At 32.6% G+C, this 15223-nt stretch overlaps 3 protein-coding genes across 3 annotated transcripts; all 3 read left to right on the top strand.

Annotated features, from left to right (window-relative positions):
- The first annotated feature begins 701 nt into the window (after nucleotides 1–701).
- LOC114763298 (RING-H2 finger protein ATL70-like) lies at nucleotides 702–1133 on the top strand. The gene has a single exon (XM_028952921.1). The coding sequence runs from the start codon at nucleotides 702–704 to the stop codon at nucleotides 1131–1133; it is 432 nt and encodes a 143-aa protein (XP_028808754.1).
- An 8102-nt stretch (nucleotides 1134–9235) lies between these two features.
- LOC114763297 (receptor-like protein 33) lies at nucleotides 9236–10336 on the top strand. The gene is made up of 3 exons (XM_028952920.1): nucleotides 9236–9376; nucleotides 9582–9699; nucleotides 9828–10336. The coding sequence occupies exons 1-3, from the start codon at nucleotides 9236–9238 to the stop codon at nucleotides 10334–10336; spliced, it is 768 nt and encodes a 255-aa protein (XP_028808753.1).
- Nucleotides 10337–13592: 3256 nt separating this feature from the next.
- Nucleotides 13593–14072, top strand: LOC114763296 (RING-H2 finger protein ATL70-like). Its single transcript, XM_028952919.1, has one exon. It carries the CDS (start codon nucleotides 13593–13595, stop codon nucleotides 14070–14072), a length of 480 nt encoding a protein of 159 aa, XP_028808752.1.
- The last annotated feature ends 1151 nt before the right edge of the window (nucleotides 14073–15223 follow it).

Here is a 15223-nt window from a genome sequence, read left to right as displayed (position 1 = left end):
ATTTGTTTTGAAAAATTTTACTCATAAACGTTGGGTATTTGAAAATTTTTTAAGTGCGAATTTATTCTAAAAATTTAAAATTATAATAATTTTATCTTGTAATTGTTCGAGATGAGGTTTCGATCTCAAGTGTAGTATTCACATAATTACCAAAAAAAAAGAAGGAAATAAGAGTATTCTTGGGGTTAGATTTGGATATCATTTTGGTCCAATCCTAATCCAAAAACAGTCCCAAGTTTTTTCCCCCCTCGATTTGCCTCTTGCTCATCTCGAGATCGATGACCTGCCAGGCCAATATTGGGCCAAAGTTGACACAGTAAAAAGCAACGGATTAGAATCATTGGTGTTGTATTATTGATCTAATTGATCATCAGAATCCGCGCAAACTCATTGTCTACGCAGCTCGTTTGTCCTGATCTTTTCCCAGAAAATTCCAAAACAAACAGTAACCTAACATCAATCGGCCAGTCCATTCAAAAACCTTACCCTACCAATAAAACCCAGAGATTAACAAAAACGACATAAACTATAAACTATTCGAAACTGAAAAAGACATATACAAATAAACATTGATCCCCACTTTACATAATAAACTTTCAGTCAAGCTTACATTTTACTCTTCATTCTCACTTGTCTGCTTGTTCTGCAGAAAGTGAACAATCATATATAATAAACACCTTCATCAACTCCATCACCTTATTATGCAATTCTCCTTCCTTTTTGTTGTGATCTTCTTTCTCTTAACCGTACTTTTGGCTTGTGGTCGCCTTCGAAGGTACAAGTTTTCTTCAAATTCTCTGGCCGTCGGAGAAGAAAGCTCCCCCGTGGGCGGCGTCGTCGATGTCGTCACTGATGATGAAAGCAATTTACGCAGAAACTCGTGGCCGCTTTACTACTCGCAGGCGAAGCGGATCAGCAATGTCTTCAATCCTTCTTCTTGTTCAATCTGCTTGAGGGATTATAAGGAAACTGATAAGTTGAGATTGCTTCCGGATTGTGGCCACCTTTATCACCTTCACTGTGTCGATCCATGGCTCAGGTTGCATCCTACTTGTCCCTTGTGTCGAACTTCTTCTTCTCCCTCTGTAGTTAGTAATTCTATGCAAAATACCGTGATAGTTAATGTTGCTTAGTTAAGGCCGTGTTTCGCTCCAAACACACTTTTTTTTTTTTGGTAAGGGCTCCAAACACACTTTTACAAGGCTGCTTCTACGTTTTGTTGCTGAAGCAACATGATCTGAAGTCCACTGTGTTTGGATACAACAAATTGAAAGTAGCTTCCTTAGATCCAACGAATTTCTGAATTTAAAGAAAGTACGTTTTTTTCCCCCTTTCTCATTAATTAGGTGATTAAATGCGAGTTTGATTGTCTGAAACGGACACCAAAATACACAATTGGTGATAGTTGCATATGTTTTTGTATTAGCCAGTCTTTTTGAGCTAGGCAAAGGTAATACCTGTTTGAAACAGCTTATAAATAGCTTTTCAATAGTGATTTACAGAATATGAGACAAGTATGTGAGGAAAGTTTTGTCTCGACTTATGTGAAATGTGTTTATGAGAAATTTCTACCGTTATGCCAAACGGGGCCATATACTATCTTTGCTTCTTAATATAAGAATTAGGTAACTAATTTGTATACATTAAAAAATTCAAATTAATTATTTATTAAAAATATGTGTTGATTTTCTTAAAAATATTGTTATTAGCCATCTGCATTTTGTACTCTCCTTGATAGAACCTCCATTAACACATGCTATTAATCTAGATAGTTTAGGGAAAAAAATTATAAGTGGATTGATATTTTATACTTTGGATCAAAATTAAAGCCCCTAGCAAGTAACAAACTCCTTATATGATATGTTTACAAAAACACGCTTTATTGTTGGTATAATTGGACCAAGGTAGAACCAAATTAAATCTTATGTTTAAAATGCAATATTGTGTTTAGGATAAAATTAATATCTATCGTCTAACCTTTTTTTTTTTTTTAGAAAGTGAACCAACAAATCAGTCAATTGGACAAAAAACAAATGAATTGGTTTTGGTTGGACTTGGAAAAAAGAGGATAGGTAAAGGTTGTGGTTGTGGTTCAAGAAAATAACTTTAGACCTGAAAAAAAAATAAAAAGAAAGAAAATAAAACCAGAGAAAGAAAAGCTTTATATTCCTCTTTATTTCTTTTCACCCAGGGCCCATCCGTAAATTGCCTAGATTTATTTTTTTATATTTTTAAAATAATAATTTTAATTGGTACATAATGTAAAATAAAGATAATTTTTTACTTGTCATTTTCTTCAAAAAAATAATTCTTATTTAAAAGCAATTAATTGAAAATGTTACATCTAGATTGCTAAGATAATAACCTTATTTGTCATCACAATTAAATTATTTATAAATATATTTTACGTAAATTAAAACAAAACTCCTCTGGTATATTAACTTCGTTCAATAAATCACTATTAAAAGCTACTAATAAACTATTATAAATGGGTCCAAAATCCAAAGGTCCAAAGTACTCATCAAGGATGAGCGCTTCCGGGTTCATGGGTGCGTGTTAGCTTCTCATTCTCTTCGTTCCTGCACTTATCACATGTCACATCACAAAAGAGACCAGAAAAATGAAAAGAATAAAAAGAAAAAGACGAAAAAAGGGGCAAATGAAAAAACACCAGACATGCCATCTCATACATTTCTTTTGAATTGTTTAGTGGGAAAGACAAGTAAGATATAATAAAAAATAGGGATAATTAATCTACAGCTCCTTATAGTTTCAACTAATTTTGAATCAGATCTTTATAATTTTTTTTCTTTTTACTAGGTCCTTATACTTTCACCTGTTTTTAATTAGGTCCTTGTATTTATTTTTCATTTTATCAAGTCCTTATAAATTCACTTTATTTTTAATTAAGTCCCTGAATTTTTTATTCTTTATTTTATAAATTCTAACAGTACTATTATATAAACATAAAATAGTATATATTATTTAATATTAGTTTATAAACAATAATATTCTCAAGATATTGAATTATTATAATGATTTTAATTTTTTCAGAAAAAAAATTAATTGTTCTAAAAAATTTTCCTGAATTAATTAATTCTATTACTTTTTTATTACATAATTATTAATTTAATTTAATTATTAATATTTTATATTTCAGTATTAATCTATTTAATTAAGCTTATATTTAATTAATAAATAAAAATTAAAACTACATGGACCTGATTAAAAATTTAATGAAATTATAAGGACTTAATTAAAAGAAAAATAAATACAAGGACCTAATTAAAAAAAGATAAAAGTATAAGGACCTGATAAAAAGAAAAAAAACTATAGGGACTTGATTCAAAATTCGTTGAAACTACAAGGACTTGCGGATTAATTAACTCTATAATTTAGCAGCATGAAAACTTTTTCACAAGTGTAGCCTGTATATTTGAACTCGCTTTTAATTTTTTTTTTTGAGACTATTAGGGCCTGCTCTTTTAAATAGAAAAAGGGTATGAACTAGTAAATGGAGTTTCAAAAATGAGACATGGGGGGAAGTGATGTTCATTGTTCATTGTTCATTGTTCATTGTGGGACTTAAACTGTATTTGACTCCGAAAGAGAGTGGTACATCACCAAGGAGCGAGACTTTTCTAGTTTTCTCCTATAGACATTAGAACGCACAAGATTTTGTAGTGTCCCTTTGAATAAATTTTCTTCTCATTTAAAAGAATCAACTATCAACTATATTCTTGAAAATTTGTAATATCTGATTCGTTTAAATACGGGTCGAGTATGGCATTATGACGTCCGAAAATATTTAATTAATGAGGTATGAATAATATTTTGATTGAGATTTGAGTATATTGAATTAAATGAGGGGCATCATTATTAAATAAAATTTCAATTGGAGGCTCAAATAAAGAAATTAATAATTAGTTTTGAATTTGAATAATATATTAATTGGGATTTGAATATATTAAATTAAATGGGAAGCATCATAATTAAATAGTATGTCAATTAGGGGCTTAAATGGAGAAATAAATAAATAAATTTAAATTTTCATATGTTCCTCCTAATTTCGGAATCTCTAGTTCAAATCTTATTTGAATGAATAAAAAAATCACACTTTTATAAGAAGTAAATTTTGAGCTACTTTAGATAATACAATTTATTAGAATTTAAAATTTAATCAAATATTTTGGTCCGGGGAGAAATTTCTAGTTATATAGTACTCTTCCGGTCCTTATTATAAGACCCAATTTGACTTTTTATTTGGTCCTAATTATAAGACCCAATCCATTTTGTCTCTTATATTTATGCATTTTTTTCCAAGATAATCCTTCTAATAATGATAGTTTTAGCCAATATACTTAATTAGCAAGGATATTTTAGGAATGACAACACTTATTTATTATAAATAACCAACTTAACTTACTTCCTTAATCTCCTCAAATAAGTCAATTGGGTCTTATAATTAGGACCGGAGGAGTAAAAGATAACGAATATAATTTTGTTTCTCGGTTGGATGATCGATAAGAAATAATCTTTGGTCAAAGACTAATTAAGAATCGTGTGTCCCTAGCCATGGTCTGAGCCGGCTTATTATCTGATATTCTACGCTGTGTATAAATTCTTAAATAATATGGGAGAAATTCTAATATGCATGTAGTACTCCTTTAATTCTAAATATGGAATCCATTTTATAATGTAATTTACACTATAAAATGTGTTTTATTTTTAGAACCGGAGGAATACTATGTTATTATCTTATTAATTTATAATTTATTATCTACTTAATCTAGAAAAGTAATTAATTAAGTAATATAAAATGATATCTGATCCGTCCCACAAAATTTTCTTTATACTAAAACACCTTCCCCCCCCCCCCCAAACGAGACCAGACATATAAGACCTCACTTTGCAGAAAGTTAATCTAAACACCCATATGTCAGGTTTTTTTTGTTCTCTTTTCTAATTTCTTGGATTTGAAATTCAAATCTTGTATTCCATTCAAAGATATCTTGATTTTCTTCTTCCCAAGTAAGGTCTTCTATAAAACCCGATCAGTTTTATGTTAAACTAGTCAATTTTGTTTTGATTTATCTATTTTTACATTTATGAAAATTTTAATCATTTTTCCTCCCATTTTTTAATTTAATAATTTTCATTATTATTTTGACTTAATTAATGAATTTTTATAAACATTTTTAATAATTATTATTGAGATGCAAAATAGGCATTTTACATTTGGAAGACCGATCTGATGTTGATAAAGAAAAGAACGTCGATATGCGTTTATGTATGTATTACCTCCGATCCTTAATATAAGATCTTATTTGACTTTTATTTTGGTCCTAAATATAAGACTTCAATCCATTTTGTCTCTCATATTATGCATTTTTTTTCCAAGATTGTCCTTCTTATAATTGTAGTCTTAACCAATATAATTGATTAATAAGAATATTTTAGGAAAGACAATATCTATTTATTACAAATAACTGATTTAATTTCTTTTCTTAATCTTTTCAAATTAGTTAACTGCGGGTTATAATTAGGAAGGAAGGCAGTATATATGATGTGTTGACTGCGTTTGAGTTCAAAAGGAACTGGACAGTCGTCACTGACGTGACTGATGCAATTTATAGTCCAGCGTGTCAAGAACGTACAATTCCCTATGCATTTGCTTGTATCTCACTTCGTAGATTCTCATGATATTTTGGTCGTCTCCATAGTTGACTTGTTCCATTCAAAACATGGTGTTTGAATTCTTTTGTTAATCTTTCCATCTTCCCCTTCCAAAGTGAGGTCGTCGTTACAACTCCATTTTTAGTATTTTCTTCCAAGTGACACCGCCAGTCCATTAGATGATTTAGTAGTGTTAGTTGTAACACAGGCATCAGAGGTCCACCGTCCAGCCATTGTGTTGGCAAGCGGATCACCATTTTGGACCTTGCTTGTAAGTTTCAATTTCTTGTATTTCACTCTGTACACAACTTGGTTAATTGAGGTTCTTTTTGGAGGTGTTTGGATAGAAATCAAACCATAGTTTCAGAAGTGTTTTTACAGTTTACGAAATAAATATGTGAAGAAATTTATCTCATTTTACGAAAAAGTACTTTTGAATCTATGGTTTGGAAGTTGCCAAACACCCCTTTAATCAGTTTTGACCATTTCGTTTTGTCGCCTGAGATTTTTTTCACCCGTGGAGCTTTGTCTTGTTGCACGTGGAAAGCTTTGTCTTGTTGCACGTGGAAAACCATCACTGCAATTTTAGAGCATGGAAATGACAAAATAGTCCACGCCCTCTTTGAATCAAAATAAAAAATACTTAGAAAAACACGCCAAATACCAACTATTTTTAAAAAAAATAACATGACATATAATAAAAAATACAAAAACTGGCATAAACCAATTAAGCCAACGTTTGGAGAGGTTTTCTATATTTTAGCTTTTTTTAAGAATCCTTTAAGCAAGTTATTTGAGATATAGATCATCTTCAAATCCAATTTGGCTTCAGTATGACTGCAAATGAACACTGGTGACAATAATATATCAGATGATTCGTCAACTTTAATATCAATCAGGCAGATGGTATTGAGATGTAAAGAAAGAAGGAGCAAAAATATAGCGTTGCACTGTTGCTTGCAACTATTAATCCTCCACCAATTATAAAAGTGCCCACACTATAGTGACCCACGTTAAAAAACAAAAACTAAATTGAAAAAAGAAAGAAAGAAAGAAAGAAAGGCTAATGCAAATACAAAGGGCATTATAGGGACCGGTGACCAGTTAGAAAGAAACATTCAAATGTTCTACAGAATGCAAATGGAGAATTCTGCATTTTGATGTTTCAACAGCATTTAGCAGAACCTGAACCATATAACTGAGGCTCTTCATAGCTTCCCTGAAAAGGTGCATTTGCTCTGAAACAGGAATAAGACCAGTCTTTACAACAATTTCCCCTTGTTATACTCTAGCATTGCGCTTTTCACCCCATAGGAAAAAAGATGAAAAGCAAATGTGAGTATTAATTCAAAGGTTATCCTCCAGCTGGTTGAAAAATCATAAAAAAATTGAAAACTGAATCATTTTTTGCTAATAAAATGTCAAAATGTCACTATTTTACGTAGAATCCAATGATTAATTGGAAGAACAAATAAAAAGGGAAGGGTCTCAACAATGAGGCGTAGCTGAGAGGCACAACCAATGCCTAGTCCGAGTTAGATATGCATAACATCTAATTAAGGGAAAATCTATCGTGAACCTCAAAATCATCAGTCATACTTGTCTCCCACCATATTCGTCTCAGAGAATCCAATGAGAACTAGCTGTCACTCATGGAATTTCTTGATATCCCTTTACGAACTTGAGTTTTAATATCTTTGAAGTGACTGGTTATGGTTGCCTCGGCCATCAAGGATCTGCCTTGCTTCATTTAAAGAATAACCTCAGTTTCAAACCTGCGTTAGGATCTGAGTGAAGAATCTATCTCCGGAGGATTTGATAGCTTGAGCGGTCTCTTCAACCTTCAATATCTACAGGATTTGAACTTGGCCTACAGTGACTTCAATTCAGTGATTTCTCCGGAGTTTCACAAATTGAATATCTTGAGGCATCTAAATTTGTCAAATGCTGGCTTTGAGGGACAGACTCCAATTGAAGTCTTTCAATTAACGAACCTGGTTTCTCTTGATTAGTCTACCTCACTTCACACTCTAAAGCTTGAGAAGCCAAATATTGTTGAACTTCTGCAAAGTCTTACTGAAATAACAGAACTTCATTTGGATGGTGTGCAGATATTGGCGAGGGAAATAGAGTGGGGCCATGATCTATCTTCACTGAAAAAGGCTTCAGATTTTTAGTTTGTCATTTTGCAATCTATGAGGATATTGATTCCTCACTTTCAGAGCTTCAGTCCCTCAAAATTCTTAGACTGAACCATAACAATTTGGCAGGCTTTGCGCCAGAGTCCTTTGTGAGTTTAACAAATTTAACCACCCTGTAACTCAACAATTGCAACTTGAGTGGAGTGTTTTGTAGAAAGATCTTTCAAATGCCAAATTTGGAAGTCATTGATGTACTTACAATCAAGATCTTCATGGCTCTTTGCCAAACTTCCCACATCATGGATCTCTCAAAACCTTGAACCCTCAGCCATACAAATTTCTCAGGGCAACTACCAACTTCCATCAGCTGAGGAAGTTATCTACCTTGGATATATCAAGCTGTCAATTCAATAGGACGCTTCCAGGTTCAATGTCTTATCTAACCCAATTTGTTCATGTGGATTTGTTATCCAACAACTTCACTGGTCCTCTTCCATATTTCAATATGTCCAAGAACCTCAAGCATCTATCTGATTCTCTCAATCGCTTGATAGGTGAAATTCTATCATTCCATTTTAAGAGTCTTGAATTCGAAGAGTTCCATTGTATCTTTTTACACTTCGATCTGTTGGAGAACTTATGCTTTCTCATAATAGATTTGAGGGTGTATTGGATGAATTCCCAAATGAATCATTCTCTTCATTTGAGATCCTCGACGCTAGGTGAAATAATTTAGAAGGGCCTATTCCCCTGTCCATCTTCCATCTTACAAAGCTTAGTGTTCTCCAACTTTCCTCAAACAAGTTCAATGGAACTATGCATTTGGATACAGTGAAAATGATGGAAAGTTTGGTTACATTAGGCCTTAATCATTACAATCTGTCAGTTAATACAACTTTGAGGGATAAACCTGATTTGTCAACATTTCCCAAATTGAACCAGCTTATGTTAGCTTCTTGCAAGTTGAAAGAATTCCCAGTCTTTCTAAGGAAACAGTCCAATTTACTCTATCTAGACCTATCTAGCAACCGCAGATTCATGGTACAGTTGGATTTGGTGGTCTAATTTTATGATTTCCCTAAATCTTTCAAACAATTTTTCGACAGATTTAGAAGGAGCTTTCCAAAATATCAGTACCAATCTGTGTACAGTTGACCTTCTTTCCAACCAACTTAAACGCTCCACACCCATTTTTTCGAAAAGTGCGATGTTTGTGGACTTCTCCAGCAATAGATTTAGCCATATAGCCCCATCCGACATTGTCACCAAACTTCATTTTGTATTTTCCCTCTCTCTTTCAAACAATAGTTATCATGGGAGAATTCCAGAATCCTTTCGTAATATTCAAAATCTTCGGGTTCTTGATCTTTCTGATAATTCCTTCATTGAAACCAACCACTCCTAAGTGCTTGACAAGAATGAGTAGTACTCTAAGAGTACTAAATCTTGCAAGGAACAAACTCGAAGGCCAAATTTTGGATACATTTCCAACTTCCTCTGCTTTGAGGTTCCTTGATCTCAATGAAAATTTCTTAGAAGGTGCCATCCCAAAATCTTTGGTCAATTGTCAAAAACTACAAGTCTTGAATCTGGGAAACAGTCAATTAATTGATAGGTTCCCTGCTTCTTAAAGAACATATCCACCTTAAAGGTCATGATTTTAAGATCAAACAACTTCCATGGCCCACTTGCATGCTCACATAATATCGCTGGAAATTATTGGGAGACTCTTCAAATTGTTGATATTGCCTCCAACAATTTTAGCGGCACAATACCAACCTCACTCTTGCAAAGCTGGAAAGCTTTATGCTCGATGGTGATGAAGCTGGTTCAAAATCTGGCCGTTTGTCTTTTGACATCTACGATAACATCAATCCAATGGGTTTTTGGAGTGCATTATACTTCCTTTTGACCAAAGATCTTGCATAAAACTAGCCAAAATTATGGAAGCAGTGCCACCTTTTGTGATTGACCACTTATTCTATGATGTCTGTCTTGTGGATTTTGTAGGAAGGAGTTACCAAGATTCAGTAACAATTGTCAACAAAGGGAGACAAGTGAAGTTGGTAAAGATTCTTAATGCCTTCACTTCTTTGGATTTCTCATCGAACCATTTTGAAGGGCCAATACCAGAAGAACTTGTGAGTTTCAAAGCACTCCATGCTCTTAACTTGTCACAGAATGCTTTTTCAGGCCATATCACTTCATCTATAGGGAATCTGAAGTATCTTGAGTCATTGGATTTGTCAGTAAACTCTTTCAGTGGAAATGTTCCAACAGAGCTTGCAAGCCTATCTTTCCTTTCAGTTCGAAAGCTTTCCTTCGATCATTTGAAGGGACCAATCCCAATTGGTACTCAAATACAGTCATTTGAAGCAGATTCATTTGAAGGAAATAATGAAGGATTATGCGGACCTCCATTGACACAGAACTGCAATTTTGGTGCAGTTCCAGTATTAGCGTCACCACCATCGTATGACAATTCTAATCAGAATTCTGAAACTTCCAATATTGATTAGGATTTCTTAAGAGACTTGCATTGGGATTCATTCTTGACCTTGGAATTGTGATCTTTCCCCTTATTTTTTGGAAGCAATGGAGGCTAAAATACTTCAAACGTGCGGACTTAATCCTTTGGAAGATTATCCCTCAGCTTGATTTTGTATATGAAAACCATGGTGGGAAAACTCACAGAAGTTTATGGCGGAAACCTTTTTAAAATTCACTAAAAACAAAAGCAGAATTAGTGCCTACGTCTACAATTTGTTTTGTGTTTATTTTTCTACATTTGTCTTTGGGTTTGATGTGTACAATGTGCCAGAATGTGTTCCTAGCTTTTTAATGCTTTGGAAAAGCCCAAGAACTCACATTAGAAATAATAACAATAATAAACAAGTTTTAATTTTTCCTCTCGTTGATACGTAACTTTCCTCTTTCCTTCGATATATCATAATTTGTCGTTAGAGTTATGGTCAGGGTTAACAAATGACTATATATGATGATTCGGTTTGGTCTTTTCAGTTTGATTAGTTAAAATAAAAAAACTGTCAATCCTTAGAATATCAAATTATAAAGGGATGATTAAATATTTTCATGTAATTGTGTTGGTTTTAATCTTATACTCTATTCTTTGAAATATTTTTAATATTCTCATCAAATATAACTAACATTGAAAAAGATTTTAAATGAAAATACGACATAATTCATTAGTTCTGTTATTATAAGTTACCTTTAGAAGAATCCACAACTCGAAGGAGGATAAAATTTACCCCACGGATAAGAAAAAGCCTTCGAGCCTGTTTGGGTCAGCGTTTGCTGGCCCAAACGTGGCTTAACATAGCAAGAAGCCCGATCCAAAATGAAGGTGTTGTTTGAGAGAACTTATATTGTATTAGGCTTATGAAAAAATAAGCTATCCCACCATACGTTCAGAGTAAGCCAGAGGAGGGGGTTTATTTTTCAAATATGAAGAGCTTGTTACTGTTTTGAGGTGTCAAAATTTTCTTTTATTCCCTCTCTCTCTCCCTTCTGGCAATTATTTTCCCATGAGTTGTTCACTTGTTTTCTTTATTTAGAGCAGTCACCCATGAGTTGTGAGTGAACATGCCGTTGTGACCATATTGACCCTCGTCTTGGAGACTCTTTGACGATTTTCAAGCATTCAGAAAATGACAGGACGTGACATAAAATTAAAAAAACAAGTTGGTATATTCATGGAGTACTAGAAGTAGTATTTGAAATATTTAAAATATCTTTTATGTCAATTCTTTTTTTTCCATCTTTCACTTTATTTATATTTAAAATATTTTTTTATGATTTCTCTAAAATTTTAAAATTTAATTCACTCATTAAATTCGACTTCTTCATATTAAATTATTTTAATTTCGTTGTATTATGTGAAATCATTTCTTTTTATCATGTTTCATTATTTATTAAAATGCATACCCATTTTGGTCATTTTACAACCAAATTTACTTTTACTTAACCATAATCCAAACAACATTTTACCAATCTCACTTTTACAAACTAGTTTTTTCTGAACTCCAATCCAAACACAATTCAGCTTATCTAATTTAGCTTTTACCTAACTTCACTTCTCCATAAGATACTTTTTCAATCGCTGATTCAAATGGAGGTCTTGTGGCCAGCACTAAAATCTCTTTGAGAAGTATCTGATGCAGGGGAATTAGTCACTGCTATTGGTGATTGATACTTTGAGCTCAACAAAAAAAAGAAGGGGAAAAAAAAGCCTCCTCATATTGTTGAAAATATAAAGACAATCAATCACGAGTATTTTAAAAACAATCGATATTTGTTACTCCCTTGGTTCCTCTATGTAGAAGCAACTTTGGGGAGTGATTTTTTAATCTTAAATGTAATACTTCAATGCATCATTTAAATTTATAATTCTTTTTCCACACTATCCATATGCATATTAAGAGGGGTTTCTTTCAAGGGAGTAATTTCCAATGCCATTTCGAGATAAAAAACATGTTATTTCAATATACTATCTTCACTCCTTAATACAAGAACTAGTTAGGAGTTTGATTTAGTTCTAAATATATGATCTTAATCAACTTTGTTTTTCAGATATATAATGTTTTATCTAAAACATCCTTATTAATTGTAAGGATTTCCGCTAAGAAATACTTTCCAATGCACATAATTAAATAGAGTAATTTAAGAAAGTCAATATACATTTATTACAATTATCCTACTTAACTAATTTTTTAATATTTTTAAATTAGTTATCTAACTCTTATTTTAAGTAGTGGAGACAGTAATGTTATTTGAAGACAGATCGCAGCTCCGTTTGCTGTATGTATGATGTGACCTTAATATTTTATAAGTTGAGGCAGTATCTATGGTTTCTACGTTTAACACGTACATATTAAAAATGGTAAGGATAAAAAATTGACAACTAATCATATTTTTTTAACTCAAATATGAAGTATGCTATTAAAGTTGAATGTTTATAGATAGATAGAGAGAGAGAGAGAGAGAGAGAGAGAGAGCTTTGTGGAATACTATTTTGGATATAATTGATATAAGAAAATGAGATAAACGGCACGCAGCTGCCTCTTTCAGGACAGGAGTTTTGTTTATATGTAGATATTCCCAGACAATGTAAAATTCAACAACGTAGGCTATGACCAGTTTTGAAGTCTATCCTGTAAAATCGATATTTTAATAATTTCGGCAATGGCACGAGTTATATTGGCAATTACAAATTTGCAATTTATAATGTTTTATCTCAAAATTTGTCATGAAACAATAGTAATAGTAATTGCAAAATTATAATACAGGACAACATATGGGTCCAAGAACCTTTCCACTTCTTTTCCTTTGTTTATCTTCAAATTAGATTAAACGTTTGAAATATAATCTCCTATAAAAAAGAAATATTAAACCTACCGCAGGATAAATGTCAGATTAAATTCATCCGATTTTATTTGTATTTTTTTTCATTATCGATAATATTTTTTCAGAAAGTATATCATTAAATATTTATTTTTATTTTGGGTAATATTTCTTTTAAGAAATATTAAAATTTCCAAACATATATTAGGGATGATTCAAATCTGCTGCTTTCGCCTACCGTAATGCGGACGTAGTTTCGTATAGAGCACCCGTTAAGGAAAACAGAACAACTTTATAAAAATATTATATATCTCTCGGTATCATAATATCCACACATATTTTATACATATGAATCAATTTTCTAATTTTATCATCATTCCTTTATCGCTGATTGGCTTAATTATATTGTAAGAGATGAATAACATAGTATACAGCTTGACGGTGTGCTTCACCGTAATCTTTACAGCCTTTATCCTCTCAGTAATATCATATTGTTGCACCAGACAGTCCAACACAGATGGGGCTGATACCAGAAATGTTGAAGCTACAGAAGACTCGAACCAGGCGGCGGCAGCGGCGGCCGTGACAGTAATGGAGCCATGCTTGGATGACCAAACTATGGTTTGCATGTACCCTAAGGTTCTTTGCAGTTCATCATCAAAAGCCAAGTTGTGGATTGATGAAGAAGATGATGGGATTTCAAGTAGTCCTTGCTGTTGCTCAATATGTTTGATGGATTATAAAGAATCTGATCTCTTGCGAGTTCTGCCAAAATGTGGTCATTTCTTTCATCTCAAGTGTGTTGATCCTTGGTTCACTATGCATCTGACCTGCCCTATTTGTAGGAGTTCGGTAAAGAATTTTCAAAACATATCCGAATCAAGCCAAGTCTGATCACTCAAACATCACTTATAGAGATAGTTATAGATCATCACCTGCTAACAAGACCTTCATATATATATATATTGGTAGTAGGATTTGAACTTACATCCAAATATAACCATGGTTGTTTTCTAGAATTCTTCTTGCCTTGATGTTTTATGAACAAGAATATTTAATTAGCTTGGAGGCAAAGTCCGCAATACTTGGTGTTTTCTGTTATTGGATTATCAAGGTCACTCCTCATAGCATAGTTGTAAAGATTGGCAATCCCTTGAAAAATTGCTTTCATACCTTACGTGACATAACTCTTCATCTTTTTTAAATCAAATTCTTATAAGGATAATGTAGCATGGAGACAACACAATATCAATTGGGTTAGTTCTAGCGGAGGAGGCTAATTCTGCACAACATAACGAACTAAGGTTCCAATCTCCGTTGGGAGATATATATACATTTAGTATCTAATAGTATTTTGAACAAGATTACCTTCAATAAAAACATATCTGTACCTGGCCAAAAAGAAAAAGATAGCACAATGTTCGGAGATGTAATTCCGTGTCCCCCTTTTTATATCTTACACATTTTCCTCTTTTTCTGCCCCTCCAGTTTCCCATGAGCCCTGTCTGCCTCTCCTTTCATCCTTCCCTCCTTCCCTCTTCTTTCATACTGCCTTAGGTCCAAAATAAGTTCTTTTCTCTAAGCTAACTCTAGTACAACATATACTTCCTCCAATCTTAATATAGGGAGCAGCTTTCTACAAGACCTGAAGACTAGTGTATGCAGTGTTTTTCTAAGCTTTTAAACATTGGCAAAATTTTAAAAAATGTTTTATTTTCAGATAAAGTTAATGAATCAACTGCTTATTTTTTTTATTCTAATGAGATAATTAGAGGTGACTTATAGAAAGGAACATGTCCTATTTGATCCTCAGGTATGGCATTAATTGCTTTCTCTTCCTAATTTTCCCATGTCTACAATTAAATATTATGAGCAAGTAGTTATATTTTAAATCGGAGGGAGTTTTTTTTTATAATCTTTTTGCTTTTCAAACCACCTCTATAATCTGTTTTTGAACTGAGCACTAATATGTCGTTTATTTCATTTAGTCATTACGGAAAACTTCATGGAGCAAGACACCTTAAAAAAAATTCCTCTGATGGAAT

The sequence above is a fragment of the Neltuma alba genome, unplaced genomic scaffold (genome assembly GCF_004799145.2).
Source record: "Neltuma alba isolate B1F8T4 unplaced genomic scaffold, ASM479914v2 tig00011274_pilon, whole genome shotgun sequence".
NCBI lineage: Eukaryota > Viridiplantae > Streptophyta > Magnoliopsida > Fabales > Fabaceae > Neltuma > Neltuma alba.
This window is presented reverse-complemented; position numbering and strand designations above follow the sequence as displayed.

Excerpts from the sequence above, each read along its gene's own strand:
- LOC114763298 (XM_028952921.1), top strand. The coding sequence starts at position 702 with ATGCAATTCTCCTTCCTTTTTGTTGTGATCTTCTTTCTCTTAACCGTA.
- LOC114763297 (XM_028952920.1), top strand. The coding sequence starts at position 9,236 with ATGAGTAGTACTCTAAGAGTACTAAATCTTGCAAGGAACAAACTCGAA. Across the intron at positions 9,377-9,581 it reads GTGCCATCCCAAAATCTTTG|CGGCACAATACCAACCTCAC; the intron begins GTCAATTGTCAA and ends CAACAATTTTAG. Across the intron at positions 9,700-9,827 it reads CGATAACATCAATCCAATGG|GAAGGAGTTACCAAGATTCA; the intron begins GTTTTTGGAGTG and ends TGGATTTTGTAG.
- LOC114763296 (XM_028952919.1), top strand. The coding sequence starts at position 13,593 with ATGAATAACATAGTATACAGCTTGACGGTGTGCTTCACCGTAATCTTT.